General features: G+C 39.4%; 1 protein-coding gene across 1 annotated transcript; it reads left to right on the plus strand.

Annotated features, from left to right (window-relative positions):
* The first annotated feature begins 11,129 nt into the window (after positions 1-11,129).
* BEX2 (brain expressed X-linked 2) lies at positions 11,130-12,708 on the plus strand. Its single transcript, XM_070290984.1, has 3 exons — positions 11,130-11,220; positions 11,660-11,737; positions 12,073-12,708. Exon 3 carries the CDS (start codon positions 12,078-12,080, stop codon positions 12,462-12,464), a length of 387 nt encoding a protein of 128 aa, XP_070147085.1. The 5' UTR covers positions 11,130-11,220; positions 11,660-11,737; positions 12,073-12,077; the 3' UTR covers positions 12,465-12,708.
* Positions 12,709-17,242: the final 4,534 nt, after the last annotated feature.

Below are 17,242 nucleotides of genomic sequence, written 5' to 3' on the forward strand. Positions count from 1 at the left end.
AGAGGATGTGGAGAAAGGAGAAACCTTGTGCACTGTTGGTGGGAATGTAAATTTGTACAGCCCCTACAGAAAACATCATAGAGATTTCTCACAAATTAAAAAAAAAAATTAGTGTTTGTTGTTTTCAGCCCCTAAGTATTGGGATTATTTGTTACATTGCAATACTAAACACAAACAGTTGAACAATAAAAAGGAACAAACTGATGCAGGCAATGACATGGATGAAGCCAGACACAAAATAATATGTACAATATGATTCCATTTATACAACATTCCTGAGGAGGCAAAAGCATATACATAGTAATAAAAATCAGTGTGTTTCCTGGAATAAAATTTATTGGAGTACTAACTGCAAAGGGGCATGCCTTTCTGAGGTAATGGAAATGTTCCATGTCGTAAATGCAGTAGTGATTATACACTTGTTGTATGATCAGCAGTTGGAGTACACATTTGTTGTATGATCAGCAGTTGGAGTACACATTTAATACTCACCACTCATTCAAAATGTATTCTCCATATGTGTACAATTTAAAGTATGTATATTACATCTCTAACAGTTGTTTAAGGAAAGGTATCAAAACAAAATCAACACAAGGTGAACCTAATGCCTTTGCAAACAAGGAAATCAATTTGGACTGTAAAAGACTATACAAGAGCCCATCAATTGTTATAGTTTGTAGCAGTTTTATCCTAGATGGACATTGCCTGCAGACTGAGTGAAAAATGCAATGATATTTTCAATCAGTTCAGTTCAGTCCCTCAGTCATGTCCAACTCTTTGCGACCCCATGGACTGCAGCACACCAGGCTTTCCTGTCCATCACCAACTCCCAGAGCTTGCTCAAACTTATGTCCATCAAGTCAGTGATGCCATCTGATATTTTGAATAATTGTACAATGGCACCCCCCTCCAGTACTCTCTTGCCTGGAAAATCCCGTGGATGGAGGAGCCTGGTAGGCTGCAGTCCATGGGATCACAAAGAGTTGGACATGACTGAGCGACTTTACTTTCACTTTTCAGTTTCATGCATTGGAGAAGGAAATGGCAAACCACTCCACTGTTCTTGCCTGGAGAATCCCAGGGACGGGGGAGCCTGTTGGGCTGCCGTCTATGGGGTCGCACAGAGTCGGACACAACTGAAGCGATTTACCAGCAGCATGCAATTGCAGAACAAAGAAATACAAGACTATATATAAATATATGTATATGTATATAGTATAAATACAAACTGGGAAATCACTGTGTCAATTCATGTGATAGAATTAACAACCCTGATCTTGTTTATTATGAGGTCATTAGGAGACCCTGAAATCTCACCATCTCTACTCTATCATGTCTTGAATCTTGAAAAGCTGTCTTAGATCTTACTCATGCCAAAAAAAGAAAACTCGTAGGTTTTAAAGCATTTTTATTATAAGATATAGCCCAGAAACATTTAAAATGTATAGGTCAGTGAAATATTATGAGGTGAACACTTCTGTAACCATAATTCAGATCAATAAATAGAACTTTTTCAGCTGCCCTAGAAACCCTTCTAGGTGCCCCACCCTATATGAAACTTCCCCTTTTCCCTCTAGAAGTGAGAGTTGCTCAGTCGTGTTCTTTGTGACCCCACAGACTGCAGCCTTCCAGGCTTCTTGTCCATGGAATACTCTAGGCCAGAATACTGAAGTGGGTGGCTGTTCCCTTCTCCAGAGGATCTTCCCAACCCAGGTATCGAACCCAGGTCTCCTGCATTGCAGGCAGGTTCTTTACCAGCTGAGCTACCAGGGAAGCCCTTTCCCCCTATAAGTAACTACTATTCCTACTTTTATAGTAATCACTTTCTTTGATTTCTTTAAGGTTTTATCTTCTAAATGTATATAACTGTACACTATATTCTTGCTCTTTTAAAAATTATGTTTATTTAAAATCTCTTAATGTATGGCTTTTCCCTCAATCTCTCTGTCTTCTTTTTCCTTACAAATTATCTGTGGAAGAACTTGGACTTTTCATTTGTAGGGTTTCTCACAGTCTGGATTTTGCTAACTACCACTCATTGTTCAACCTCATCCTCTTTCCTCTAATCCTAAAAATCAGCAGCTGTATCTAGCAAATTAAAATACTGACTCCACAATTTCTCCTTATCCAAATAATACTATTTGGTGACCACAGGTCTATGGGGGCCAGCTTGACTTTTATAGTCATATATTTCATAGTCATCTTTGAGTGACAGCTTGTGCTTTTAACACTAATTAATCCAACCTATCCTATTAACTTCTCCAGTCATTATTTCTTGAAATTTCAAAACCTTGTCTGAACGTTACCCCTTTGATAGCCGGTAAGCTTCCTTTATTGTGACAGCTGAATTTGTCATAATGCTGGTTTGGGCCCTTCTGACTTTGCATCTGAACTATTATGGCACACTATTCTCTGGTGTTCTTCCCTCATCCTCTCTCTTTCCCCTTTTGAGAGGTTTTAGTAAAGTGTCCAATGTTATATAGCTGGTTAGTATTGAATCTGGGGGCCAACCCAGGTTTTAGAATTAAGACTGTCTCCATATACCCCTATGTTCTCTCCTATATTCTCCATTCAATTCCTTTACCTTGTTCACAGTTGAATCAGTTGATATCTTGGGGCCCCTTCAGATACCCAGCACTGCCCTGTGTGCTCAGAGGAGGGAACTACCCTGGTGAAAGATATACTGTCTCTGGGTAGATCAAATACCCCTTTGCGTGAGGCCATTTGGAGAAAGCTAAAGGAAAGGGTGAACTGCCAAGCCTATAGGAGCTAGAAGATAGCAATGGCCAGGTTGGCTTGAAATATACAAAGCCTCAAAGAGGAAAAGGACCATGACCTGGGCCTCAGCACATGGGCAGGACCTAGAAGCCTGGTGGGAAAGAGAGGAGAACTGTCTGACTGAAGCCAGGCCTGCTATGGTTACCACTAATTACTCTGGCCTATGTCATGCTGCCTTGTGAGTACAGGGCCCCTTAGTCCTCCTTTATAGGTGTTTAAGTCTGTTGATGGTGTCTATGGTCTTAAAGCAGGTTCAATGCAAGCTCTTTATGACATGAAGTCAGGAAGTTTGTGCTCTGCACTCCTCCAAGGACTTTCTCACTTATTTCCAGGTAATAAAACTGAATTTCTTCTTTACTTTTATGTATAAAACTCAGGCATTTGCATTTAAAATATGGGTGCCCCTTGAGCCCATAAATTTATTTCTAGGTGTCTATCCTAAGGAAATAATCAATGATGCTCACAAAAAATTAATATGACAGAATTAAAGTAAATATGGATGATCAGAATCTCTGTATACCACACTAATATTTACCCAGTTGACTTTTCTTAGACATAGAGAAAACTTTGTTTTGCTCTAAACAGAGTTGTTTAGAGATGTAGTATCCAAGATGATCAACTTTACCAAAATTTGGCTGATGATTGTTAACTTTATTGTCATCCCTCCTTTTACCCAAGACTGCTAATTGTCCCTAGTGACAATTTTCTCTATCTTCCTCTAAATGACACGATTTATTTTCCCAATGTTTTAGAACTCTTGACCACTCAACTAGAAATTACATTCCCTACACTTTCAGCCTCTCTTGTAGCTGAAAGCCTGTCTTGTAATATGAAGTACGGTATGTCTTTTTTTCAAGTTCTTAATGGGATATAAGCAGATGTGGAGCATGCAACTACTGTATCACTTTTAAAAAGGGGGACTTCCCTGCTGGTCCAGGAGTTAATACTTCACCTTCCAGTGCATGGGGTGTGGGTTTAATCCCTGGTTGGAAAGCTAGGCTCCCACATGCTTCATGGCTAAAACAAAACAAACAAACAAAAAAACAACAGAAACGATATTGTAACAAATTCAATAAAGACTTAAAAATAGTCCACATTAAAAAAAAAAAAACTCTTTAAAAAAATAAAAAGGGAATTGTTTGCCTACTATTTTGTCTTTCCTCCTTCCTGTGTCCTAGAACTCAGATGAAGAATAAAGACAACGCTCTTGGAGATAGCAGAACAACAGGATAGAAGGCACCTGACTTCATACAGCAGACAAATTCACCTGCCCAAAAGTCCCTTTCTATCTCTAGACTATTTTGTATGAGAGAAATACAATTCCTCTTTTTTGAACCATTGTATTTTGGGGGTCTCTATTACAGTGGTTTATCTTGTATCGTAAACAAACTTGTGAAGAGGGTGATAGATTTTCCATGTGGAAAGGAAGAATTTTTCCATATCACTTTTTTCTGAAGCATGAAAAAATGAGGTTAAAATGAATTAATAATATATGTTGTGTCTGTTTCCTAGTTTGTTATTTGCTATGTTTGTTTCTGGTGGTTTTATGTATAGAAATTGCTTGTTTTAATACTGATTATATAAGAATATTCAGAAATAAGGATTGATTATATTTTATTTATTACATTTTATGTTTATATGTATATGCATATAGATTAGTATTATAATCCCATTGAGTATAGTATTTCTAATCTACTTTTCTATTATTTAAAGTGTAAATCATGAAACACATTCTTTATCATCAAATACACTTTTACAGTGTATTTTTATTGTTTGATAGAACTCAGTTATGTAGATAGGCAATGACTTGTTTAAGCTTAATAATCTACATTTGTATATTTTATTTTTTCTATTATTTTGCTTTGTTTTACAACAAAGAACATCTTTCTGTGCAACTCTTTCTACACGTTTATTTTTTTCTGTAGAATAGAATGTAAAGAATTAAGTGACTATGTCAAACAATATGGACATTTCATATAATAATTACTATCAAATAGTTCTTCAGAAAGAATTACCAAATTATAGATAAACTATAAGTTCCTATTGTATAGCACAGGGAGCTACATTCAATATCTTGTGATAAACCAAAATGGAAAAGAATGTGAAAAGAATGTATATGTAAATATATATATGTATGTATAATGGAATAATTTTACTATACAGTAGAAATTAATACAACATTGCAAATCAACTGTACTTCAATAAAATAAATTTTTAGAAAGAATGTACAAAGTTACATATCCACCAATAGTGTGCAATTTTTTTTAACAGTTTACTATAAGAATGATGTAAGTTTGTTTGGCATTTAAGGAACTTCTTAATAGAGTAAAAAATACATATGTAAAAGTGCCCAAATTATAAATATGTAGCTCAATAAAATATTACAAACTAGAACTATTTAACAGACACTCAAAACAAAACAAAAAAGCCAGAATATTAACAACACTGTAGAAATTCCATTCCAGTCATTACCCAAAAGTGCCCAGCATCATAGATAGCTATGCCTGTGTCAAAATCCATACAAACTCATATACGTTCCTCTTTTTCACTCTGGCTTTATTTCAATATTTCAATATTATGTTTGTGAGATCCATTCATATTACGTGTAGTTGTAATGTGCACATTTTCATTGCTGAATAATATTCCTCTGTTTAATACACAGTTAAGCAATACATTTTCCTGATGAAGAACATTTAGGTACTTGCTAATTTTGGGCAATTTAAAAAGTGCTATTATGGGCTTCTTTGGTAGCTCAGACAGTAAAGAATCTGCCTGCAATGCAGGAGATCTGGGTTCGATCCCTGGGTCAGGAAGGTCCCCTGGAGAAGGGAATGGCAACCCACTCCAGTATTCTTGCTTGGAAATCCCATGGACAGAGGAGCCTGGTGGGCTACAGTCCATGGGTTTGCAAAGAGTCGAACATGACTAAGTGACTAATACAGATTATGAACATGTGTGTAAATGTTGTTTGGCAAAACAATGCACACTTTTTATTCTGGGTATATGTAGAATGAGAGTGCTGGGGCATAGAGTACACATATGCTTACCTTTATATATTTTTCAAACAGTTTTCCAAAGTGGTAATACCAGCTCTAATTGTAAAACACTTGTACACTTGTTTTTTTGTCTTTATTAGCTTAGACATTCTGGGTGGCATTTAGCAGTATCACATTTTGGTTTTAATTTGCATTTCTCTGCACACTAATGAAGTTGAGCACATTTTCATAAATGTATTAGACATTTGGATATTTTAATTTTTGAGCTGTTATTTTAAGGTGTTCACTCATTTTTCTATTGGATTGTCTTTTTCTTATTCATTTGTAAAAGTTATTTATACTCTATAGATACAAATCACTTCTTAGATATATGTTACAAAAATATTTTCCTAGTTTGGGGCTTGCTTCTTTATTCTTTTGATGATATCTTTTGAAGAATAGAAGTTTCTAATATTAAAAAATACAATTTGTAATATTTTTTAATCCTTGTTATTAGTCCTTTTTGTGTCCTTTCAAGAACACTGTCTACTCCAAAGTCACAAAGATGACTTCCTGTGTACTTTGCGTTAGAATGATATTTCTACCTTTCTCATTAGATCTGCAATCCACTGGGAGTTTATTTTTGTGTATTACTTAAGGTGGAGTTAATAAACATTTTTCACACATGGATATTCAACTGATTTGCTATGACTTTAAAAAAAAATCCTTATCCACTGCACTGTCCATCTTTGCCATAAATCAAGGATAGTATGTGTAGGTAAGTTTCACGTGTGTGTGTGTGTGAATGAACATGAAGTGAAGTGAAGTCGCTCAGTCATGTCCGACTCTTTGTGACCCTATGGACTGCAGCAAGCCAGGCTTCCCTGTCCATCACCAACTCCTGGAACATGCACAAGCTCATGTCCATCGAGTTGGTGATGCCATCCAACCACCTCATACTCTGTCGTCTCCTTCTCCTCCTGCCTTCAAACTTTTCCAACATCAGGGTATTTTCCAAGGACTCAGTTTTTTGCATCAGGTGGCCAAAGTATTGGAGCTTCAGCTTCAGCATCATTCCTTCCAATGAGTATTCAGGACTCATTTCCTTTAGAATAGACTGGTTAGATCTTGCAGTCCAAGGGACTCTCAAGAGTCTTCTCCAACACCACAATTCAAAAGCATCAATTCTTCATCACTCAGCTTTCTTTACTGTCCAACTCTCACATCAATAACATGACTACTGGAAAAACCATAGCTTTGACTAGACTGACCTTTGTTGGTAAAGTAATGTCTCTGCTTTTTAATATGCTGTCTAGGTTGGTCATAGCTTTTCTTCCAAGGAGCTAGCGTCTTTTAATTTCATGGTTGCAGTCACCATCTGCAGTGATTCTGGAGCCCAAGAAAATAGTCTGTCATTGTTTTAATTGTTTCCCCATCTATTTCCCATGAAGTGATGGGACCAGATGCCATGATCTTGGTTTTCTGAATGTTGAGTTTTAAGCCAGATTTTTCACTCTCCTCTTTCACTTTCATCAAGAGGCTCTTTGGTTTTTCTTTGCTTGATGCCAGAAGGGTGATGTCATCTGCATATCTGAGGTTATTGATACTTCTCCTGGCAATCTTGATTCCAGCTTATGCTTCATCCAGCCTGGCATTTCACATGATGTACTCTGCATATAAGTTAAATAAGCAGGGTGACAATATACAGTTTTGATGTACTCCTTTCCCAATTTGGAACCAGTTCCATGTCCAGTTCTAATTGTTGCTTCTCAGTCTACATACATATTGCCTTTTCTAGAACTTTATATAAATAGAATCATGCAGAATGCACTATTTTGTATCTGGTAACTTTCCCTAAAACATCTATTTCTGCTTTATTGACTATGCCAAACCCTTTGACTGTGTGGATCACAAGAAACTGTGGAAAATTCTGAAAGAGATGGGAATACCAGACCACCTGACCTGCCTCTTGAGAAACCTGTATGCAGGTCAGGAAGCAACAGTTAGAACTGGACATGGAACAACAGACAGGTTCCAAATAGGAAAAGGAGTACATCAAGGCTGTATGTTGTCACCCTGCTTATTTAACTGCTATGCAGAGTACATCATGAGAAACATTGGGCTGGAAGAAGCACAAGCTGGAATCAAGATTACCGGGAGAAATATCAATAACCTCAGATATGCAGATGACACCACCCTTATGGCAGAAAGTGAAGAGGAACTAAAAAGCCTCATGATGAGAGTGAAAGAGGAGAGTGAAAAAGTTAAAGCTCAACATTCAGAAAACTAAGATCATGGCATCTGGTCCCATCCCTTCATGGGAAATAGATGGGGAAACAGTGTCAGACTTTATTTTTTTGGGCTCCAAAATCACTGCAGATGGTGATTGCAGCCATGTAATTAAAAGACACTTACTCCTTGGAAGGAAAGTTATGACCAATCTAGATAGCATATTCAAAAGCAGAGATATTACTTTGCCAACAAAGGTCCATCTAGTCAGGGCTATGGTTTTTCCAGTAGTCATGTATGGATGTGAGAGTTGGACTGTGAAGAAAGCTGAGTGCCAAAGAATTGATGCTTTTGAACTGTGGTGTTGGAGAATACTCTTGAGAGTCCCTTGGACTGCAAGGAGATCCAACCAGTCCATTCTAAAGAAGATCAGTCTTGGGTGTTCTTTGGAAGGAATGATGCTAAAGCTGAAACTCCAGTACTTTGGCCACCTCATGCGAAGAGTTGACTCACTGGAAAAGGCTCTGATGCTGGGAGGGATTGGGGGCAGGAGGAGAAGGGGACGACTGAGGATGAGATGACTGGATGGCATCATTGACTTGATGGACGTGAGTGAGTCTGAGTGAACTCGGAGTTGGTGATGGACAGGGAGGCCTGGGGTGCTGCGATTCATGGGGTTGCAAAGAGTCGGACACGACTGAGCAACTGAACTGAACTGAACTTTCCCTACACACGATATTTTTTCAGATGCATCTCTGTCATTGCTTGTACCAGTACTTTGTCCCTTTCTATGGCTTCAAAGTATTCTAATGCATGAGTGCATCACAATTTTTTCATTCATTTCTTGATGGACTTTTAGATTGTATCCATTTAGGGGTTATCATAAATGGAATTGCTATGAGCATTCCTGTGCAAGTCTTTCTGAGGAAATATATTTTAAATTCTGTTTGGGAAAATTCCTAAGAGAGAAATTTCCAGGACAGATGGTTAAGTGTAAGTCTAATTTCTCAAGAAACTGTTAAAATCTGTCAAGGTGATTGAACTTCTTACCAGCAATGAATGAGAATTTCAGTTGTCCATATCCTCAAAAATGCTTAAGATTGTCAGACTTAAATTTTAGCTACTCTGATGAGTATGCAGTGATATTTTATTCTGTATTTTTTTTACATTTTCCTGATGATTAATGAGATTGAGTATCATTCCATGAGCTCATTGGTAATTGGTACAGGTACTTTTGTGACATTTTTGTTCATTCTGATCATCTTTTTACAAATTTTTCATATATTATTTATTTTGATCATTTTTAATTGCATTGCTACCTTCTTATTTTTAAATTTGAGTTCTTTATACATCTTCTGGATACAAACCTTTTGTTGGTTACACATATTATAAATATTTTCTACCAGCTTCCCATTCCATTTTTTAACCGTAGCTTTCAAAGAGTAGTTTTTAATTTTTGTTAAGTCCAGTGTCTGTATACTCCACTCTCTGTAAAATTACATCATAAGTCTGGAACTTAGATAATGCAATTTTCCAGATTTGTGTTTTTCTTTTCAAAATTATTTTGCCTGTTCTAGGCCCTTTGCATTTCCATATAAATTTGGGGGGAGGGTAAGTTTGTCAATTTTGGAGAAGGAAATGGCAACCCACTCAAGCATTCTTGCCTGGATAACATCATGGACAGAGGTGCCTGGTGGGTTACAGTCCATGGGGTCGCAAAGAGTCGCGCAGGACTTAGCAACTAAACAACAACAAAGTTTATCAATTTATATGAAGTTTCCTCCTGCAAGTATGATTTTGACAGCACTAAATTTATGGTGGTTTAGTAGCTAAGTCATGTCCGACTTTTGCCACCCCGTGGACTGTAGCCTACCAGGCTCCTCTGTCCATGGGATTCTCCAGGTAAGAATACTGGAGTAGGTTGCCATTTCCTTCTCCAGGGGATCTTCCCCATCCAGGAATGGAAGCCAGGTCTCTTGCATTGCAGGCGGATTCTTTACCAACTGAGCTACAAGGGAAGCACTAAATTTTTAGATCAACTTAAAGAGAATTAATATCTTAACAGTACTGAATTTCTGAATCAAGGACCATGGTTTATCTTCACATTCATTTTGATTTTAGCTTTTTTTGGTGGTCTGTAGTTTTCAGTGTATAAGTTTTCTTCATGTTTTCTTAAATTTACCCCAATTCCAATTGTTCATTGCTAGCATACAGGATCACAACTGAGTTTCTGTATATCTATAACTACAAGTCTGCTAAATTAAATTCTTAGTTCTATAGTAGGTTTATTGGAGATGCCTCAGGAATTTATCAACATGCTCATGTGATTTGCAAACAGACATACTGCCTTTTGAATCAGAAATTTGTGACGGAGTTTCTGTTGTTCTCTTAGTTCTGAAAAACAAACAAGGCTCTATTGCGCTACACACTTATTGGCTCACTTCATGGAAGGGCCTCATGAATCTAGGGGACCTTCACAAGAGGAACCATCAGCTGCCCTGTCCTTTTCCAAGTTCTAAAAATGTAGCTGCCTGTAGAGTCTATATTTATACAACGACTTAGCAGAAGAAACAGGTGTTTGGGTTCTTTCCCCCAAACTTTAACCCTTTTTCAAATAAAAACGATTTTTAAAAGTACAGACTCCTGTTTAAAATAAAGGGAACAAAACAGAGAGATATTAAGAATTTTTCAAAATCCAGACTCCTAGGCTCTATTCCTGACCTATTTCTTCTACTCGTTTTAGTAGAGGAAAAGAGAGACTGGAAGTAAAGACAGCAGGTGGAAGGAGTGTCCTGGGAACAAGAGGGAAAACGCAAGTCCTCAGAAGAGAAGTGGGCATGGCCATCGGCCCCCTGGGAAAGTACTGCCCTTCCCAGGCCAGAAGAGAAAGACCCAGGAACACATGAAGAAAGGAGAGCTCTGAGGCCGGCTCCTGGACAAGTGTCACGGGGCCGGGCGGTGGGTAGGGCGGGTGGGTAAGAGTGGAGTGCAAGGGGAGATGTCCCCGCGGGCTCCGGCTCTGCGAGACCCCCGGCTCGGGGTAGGAGGGGCAGGGTGAGGGCATGGCCTTCCGCGGTGACGCATGCCCCACGTGACCGGGCGGCGCCGAGTCTTGCACGCCCAGCTCTTGCGTCAGACCCGACGGTCACCAGCTCGCTTCTTGGTACCTGCTCCGCCTGGCACTGAGGGGAGTGCGGGCCGGGGCGGCCCCCAAGAGTGGCAGGCGCGAGGGGAGCAGGTAAGAGACCCGGAGTGGGGTCCACAAAGGTGGCGTGGGCGAGCGGACGCGGCCTGCGGACCCTTCCTGGGGGTCCTGTTGCCCCTCAGTAGAGACTGCAGCTCCCACACCCCCCGCGACCCAGCATTTGGCAGACGAAAGCGGCAGGCCTTTCCGGGGGCTGGGGTGGGGGGCGGGCCGGGAGACCTTGGGGCCACAGCCCCTTGCGGACACCTGCCTCTCGCACCGTAGCAAGCTTTTCCCACAGCCCCGCCCCATCCCCGATCTTCTTGGGGTAGAAAAAATGGTTGGTGCGGGGTGTGGGGGCTGGGAAGGGGGAGGCCGAGCGTGGGAGCGGGGCACACTGGGTGGGGGTGGCTGAGGGTAGGGGACCTGGGCCCGGGAAGGGGCCGAGCACCCGGCTGCAGCAGCCCCCTGCCCCCACCCCGACCCTCTGCAGGTCTGCGAGTCGAAGTGTTGCAGCGGCGCACTTGCAGCAAGAATCAGGAGGAGCAGGAGACAGCAAGGATAGGCCCAGGTCGGTGCGAGGGACAGTTGGGCGGTGGGGGGAATGTGGGGAAAACCCTAAGACTCCAAATGCTTCCTGCAACCCCGTCCTCCATTTTGGTGCCTGCAGAGACCTGGGCCTGGATCGGCAGGGAAAATGGTGGGTTGGGGCGCAGGAGGGGGCCAGTGCTCGGACTGGGGGCCCCCTAGAGGGCGTAGGAGGCCTCTCAGGTGGGAAAAGGAAAATTTGAAAATCCTTTGACCACCAGGACTGGGAATCTTGAGAGGTGCGTAGTAGGGCCTCTGTCCTCGGTGCTGATCATTCCACCCAGAAAATAGCCCCTTGTTGCATCTTTTGTCTCCTAGGAGCAATGGCGTCCAAAGAGGAACAAGCAGTAAAAAATCACAGCATGGAAGATGCCAACCAGGAGAATGAAAAAAAAGATGGGAAGGATCAAGATGCTAATAAAAGAGAACCTATGGCCCTCCTTTCGGGTGCTAGTGAATATTATGTACCTAGAGGAAATCGTAGGCGGTTCCGTGTTAGGCAGCCCATCCTGCATTATAGATGGGACGTGACTCAGAGGCTTGGCGAGCCACAGGCAAGGATGAGAGAAGAGAATATGGAAAGGATTGGGGAGGAGGTGAGGCAGCTGATGGAAAAGCTGAGGGAAAAGCAGTTGAGTCATAGTCTTCGGGCAGTTAGCACTGACCCCCCTTACCATGAGCATCATGATGAGTTTTGCCTTATGCCTTGAATCCTGATGTTTTCCCTGAAGTTAAGAGACACTTACTTCCTCAACTTAGATGTTCTTGAGTTTCCTTTGTTGTAAACGTTTTGGTGTTAAACTTGTTTCTTGCGCGTTTCCTATTACCAGATTCTAATTAAATGTTGTGTTTTTGACCCAATCTGTAATTTTCTGTCAGCAGAAAGGTTTTAACTGTTGCATGGAGAAATGTTCATTATATATTGTGAAGTTAATAAAGCAGTTTAAAAAAGCATTTTTTCCCTTAAAATCGTATACGTTTTATATATGAACACACCATCTAAAAATATATAAAGTAAAAGTATCTCTTTATGGTAGAACTATGAATATTTTTAATTTTCTTATCTCTATTTTCTCCCTCTTTTTGTTTGTCTGCATTGGAAAATTCCCAAATGATGCTGATTGGAGTACTAGATCTTACCTTTTCAGTATCACAGTCACAGATAATTTCTTGTGTTTTTCACAGAAATGGAAAGCCATGTTCATTGTCTATCAGATTTATCAATTTAGAACTGTCAGAGAGGACATCCTCATTTTAAAGATTAGAGGTCCTGGTAACCCACATGTTACACCCTCCATGCACTTTTTTTTTTCTTTTTGGCTGTTTTGCAGCTTGTGGGATCTTAGTTCCTTAACCATAGATTGAACTGGGGCTGCAGCAGTGAAAGTGCCAAGTCCTAACAGTTGGACTGCCAAGAAACTCCCTTCATTTTCTCAGTTTTCAAAACAATACGTATTAAGGAAAGAGCTTGTTGACCACTTGATGAAAGTAATGTGAGCACTTATAAGTACTTGTGACAAAATCTTGTTTTTAGCTTACCTCAATCTCTTATTTAGAAGTATAAACCTAATAATGATGAGATATACCTCTTTAAAAATCATGTTTCTCAGCAAGATGAATATAATAATCACCTCCCAAGCCTTTTGTGTGCACTTGATGAGGCAGTAAGTCTGTAAGCTTTCTTTAAGCTTTTAACTGCCCCTGGGAGATGCATGACCCAAACCTTTAGACATTACCTTCAGTTATTTGAGGGATGTTCCCAAAGCCAAATACTTCCCTAGTGGCTCAGACGGTAAAGCATCTGCCTACAATGCAAGAGACCCAGGTTCAATCCCTGGGTTGGGAAGATCTCCTAGAGAAGGAAATGGCAACCCACTCCAGTATTCTTGCCTGGGAAATCCCACGAACAGAGAAGCCTGGTAGGCTACAGTCCATGGGGTCACAAAGAGTTGGTCACGACTGAGTGACTTCACTTACTTTCCCAAAGCCAGGTTGTCCCAGTACTCACAAACAAGTTCCTCTGCTGTTGTGCCCCATTGCCACCTTCTTCCCAGGTTGTTGATGTTGAGGAGTCCTTAAGGTGAGAAAGTCCTACTGTGTCTCTGGAATTCCGAATGAATTGAATCCTCACTGTTCTATAAACTGTGCATAAATCCCTTCTCTCTGTTATGCTTCCTGAAAAGAACTTGTCTTTCCCAAGTGCCTTCCCAAGAATCTCCCTGTTTATACTATGCAAGATGTATGAGGAAACAGCTCACTTAACAATGTGAGAAAGTCCCTCCTCACATCACCCTCGTGAAACCTATGAAAGTAAAAAATTATCCTATATTGAGTCCACGGGGTCTCAAAGAGTCGGACATGACTAAGTGAACAACAATATTGAGTTAGATGCCAGGAGATCATGTCAGTGAATTCAGTGGATACCCAAATGTGGAGATCTTTAAGAGAAGATTGATTGGAGGACTATTGGGTTAGTGTCCCAAAAGAAAACGAAGTTGCCATGCAGTGTGCTAAGTAGGTGAAATACATATTATGTATGAAGAGAGTCTTCTGTGGAAATAAACTTAGAAGTTAGGATTCTAGAACAGAAGTTGGCAAACCACAGCCCATGAGCCAAATTTAGCCTCCTGCTTATTTTTTTGGGCCAATGAGCTTAGAATAAATTTTACATTTTATAGTGGTTGAAAAAATATTTTGTGACATGTAAAAAATCATATGAAATTCAAATGTTGATATCCATAAAGCTTTATTGGAATACAGACATTTATTAATTTATATATTATCTATGGTTGGTTTTGGCTTACAGTGGCAGAAGTGAGTAGTTGTGAAGAGATGGTATGGCCCACTTGTAAAGCCTGCATACTTATTTGGCCCTAATAGAGAAAGTTTGGTTGGTTGTTGCCTGAGCTTCTTACGTGGAGCCTAACTACTCACATACTACACCATTAGATGCCCTTTCAGATCCAAACACTCTGTTAAGAGCCAAGGGAAGGTGGTTAACAGCATTCTGTCCAGAGACTAGAATCCTAAACTCATCTTTCTCTGAGGCTGACAGGGCACCTTGGATCTACCTATACACAAAGAGATGTACACCTATGCACCTATACCCCTCTGCTCTAGAATATAGCATCACAATAGAACTTACAAATCCCAAGGGGAAAGTGGCTAGGCAGGTCAAAATGGCATGTAACACAGCAAACCCCAGACATCATGAATCAGATGCCTAATCAATTTCAAAGCCCTTCCTCCTCCAGGTGCTTGAGACACAAGGTATATTCATACGAGACAGAAATTTACAAAGAGGCTAAAGTTGAAAAGACAGGAAAACAAATGAACAGAGAGGCTTATGCCCATCAGACTTCTCACCCTTTTTCTTCTTTTTTTAAACTGTATTTTTTTGGCCACACCATGCCACATTCAGGGTCTTAGTTTCCCCAACCAGGAATTGAACCAACACCTCCTGTGTTTATGGAAAATAGAAGCATTATGACTTTCTTGGCCTAAGGATATTCAGCATTTCCTTCATGAAGAGAAATTGGAAGCTCACATGTGAGTGAATTTATAGTATATTTTTATAGAAGTTTAGACATGCATATACCCCAAAACTGTACGTCTCTTTGTATATAGGTAGATCCAAGGTGCTCTGTCAACCTCAGAGAAGGATGAGTTTAGGACTGTAGTCTCCGGACAGAATGCTTTCTGTTAACCACCTTCCCTTAGCTCTTAACAGAGTGTTTGGATCTGAAAGGGCATCTAATGGTGTAGTATGTGAGTGGTCAGGCTCCATGTAAGATGCTCAGGCAACAAACAACCAGCAGAAAGTGACCAAAAGACCATAAGGAAACTAGGCATGAAGTTCCCTTGAAGGGAACAGCCATATCTAAGACCTGGCTATATTTGCCTGTTGACATCATTTCTATGTGGTGAGCTTCCTCTTCTCCCTCAGTGGCCATTCTTCACAAAAGGGATAGACAAATTCTTCCCATAAATACCTAAAAAATCTAGCAAAGAGAAGACAGTGAGATTAGAGAGTGTGTCCTTTGTTATCAGAGAAAAGGATGCTCAAGAAAGTTTTGAGATGCAGATATGGATTAATCATTGAAATTTTAGTATATCATGTATATCTAGTAGAAAAAAACTAAGAGTAGATTTAGTGTTTGTCAGCAAATGACCAACAAGGATACATGTTTGAATCCTTATGTATTTCAATAAAATTTAAATAATAATGTAGATAATATAACATTTAAATACAAACATTGCTGGATTTTTTTCTTAAAAAAAATAATAAAATCTATTGAAGGAAATTCAGAAAATAAACTTAAGGGCCACCTTGTGACCAAAGAAAGCTATGCAGTTTGAATTTTCTAGCCAGAGGCAGAGCAAGAATAGTGCACAAACACTGGACTCTTTCAGCAAGTCCAGATACATATGAAATGCACTTCGGTTAAAGTGAAACAAGTCCTGAAAAATTAACCATCATTTGAAACATCAAGCCACATTTATGCTTCGAATGAAAATAGAGTAACAGGGACTGGATTTAATTCCCTATAACTGAAAAAATGAAAATGTGGACAAAATATACAAAACAACAATTTTCAGTTACTGAACATTAGACAGTGGAGGGAAAAGTTCTCTGAGAGACGGGTAACAATATGAGCCTTCAAATTGCCCCCAACTTACTATGTATTATAGGATTTGCAACACATGTAGGAGTCAAATGTATGTCAATAGTAATACAAAGGCCAGGAGGTAGGGAATAGGTGTACACAATTTTAAAGTTCTTATTCTATACCTTAATATCACTTGAAGGTAGATTCTGAAATGTTAAAAATATATATTACCAAAATAGATAAAATGGAATCTTTAGAATACACAAGAAAATGTTGGAGGGAAAAGAGAAAAACAAGATCAGATGGGACAAATGGAAACAATGGCAAGATACTTGATTAAAATTCAAACATGTCAATACCAATAATCACTTTAATGTAAATGGTCTAAAGACCTCAATTATAAAGCAGATATTATCAAACTGTATAGAAAAGGAAGACATAAATATATGCTGCCTATAAGGCCCTTATTTTAAATTTAAAGATACGAATTGATTATAAGAAAAAGAATGGAAAAAGAGAACAAGCTTAACACCAGTCAGAACAGGTCTTGAGTGGCTATATTGATATCAGTTACGATAAATTTCAGAGAAAAGAATAATACCCTGACTGGCTACAGTCCATGGGGCCAGAGAGTTGGACACAACTGAGTGATTAACACTAACACATCATGGTCATAGAATGTCATTACATAATTTTAAGTGGTGAGTTTGTCAAGAGGACATAAAATCATAAATATTCACATACTACAGTGCTTCATGTAAATTGATAAAATGATAAAATTTTATCATTTTAAATTGATAAAAAAGACAAATCCCAATTACAATCATAAATTTCAACACCTTCTCTAAAATACTGATAGAATAGACAGAAAATCAGCA

Source organism: Ovis canadensis, chromosome X (assembly GCF_042477335.2).
Source record: "Ovis canadensis isolate MfBH-ARS-UI-01 breed Bighorn chromosome X, ARS-UI_OviCan_v2, whole genome shotgun sequence".
Classification (NCBI taxonomy): Eukaryota; Metazoa; Chordata; class Mammalia; order Artiodactyla; family Bovidae; genus Ovis; species Ovis canadensis.

Coding starts and splice junctions, on each gene's coding strand:
- BEX2 (XM_070290984.1), top strand. CDS start 12,078: ATGGCGTCCAAAGAGGAACAAGCAGTAAAAAATCACAGCATGGAAGAT.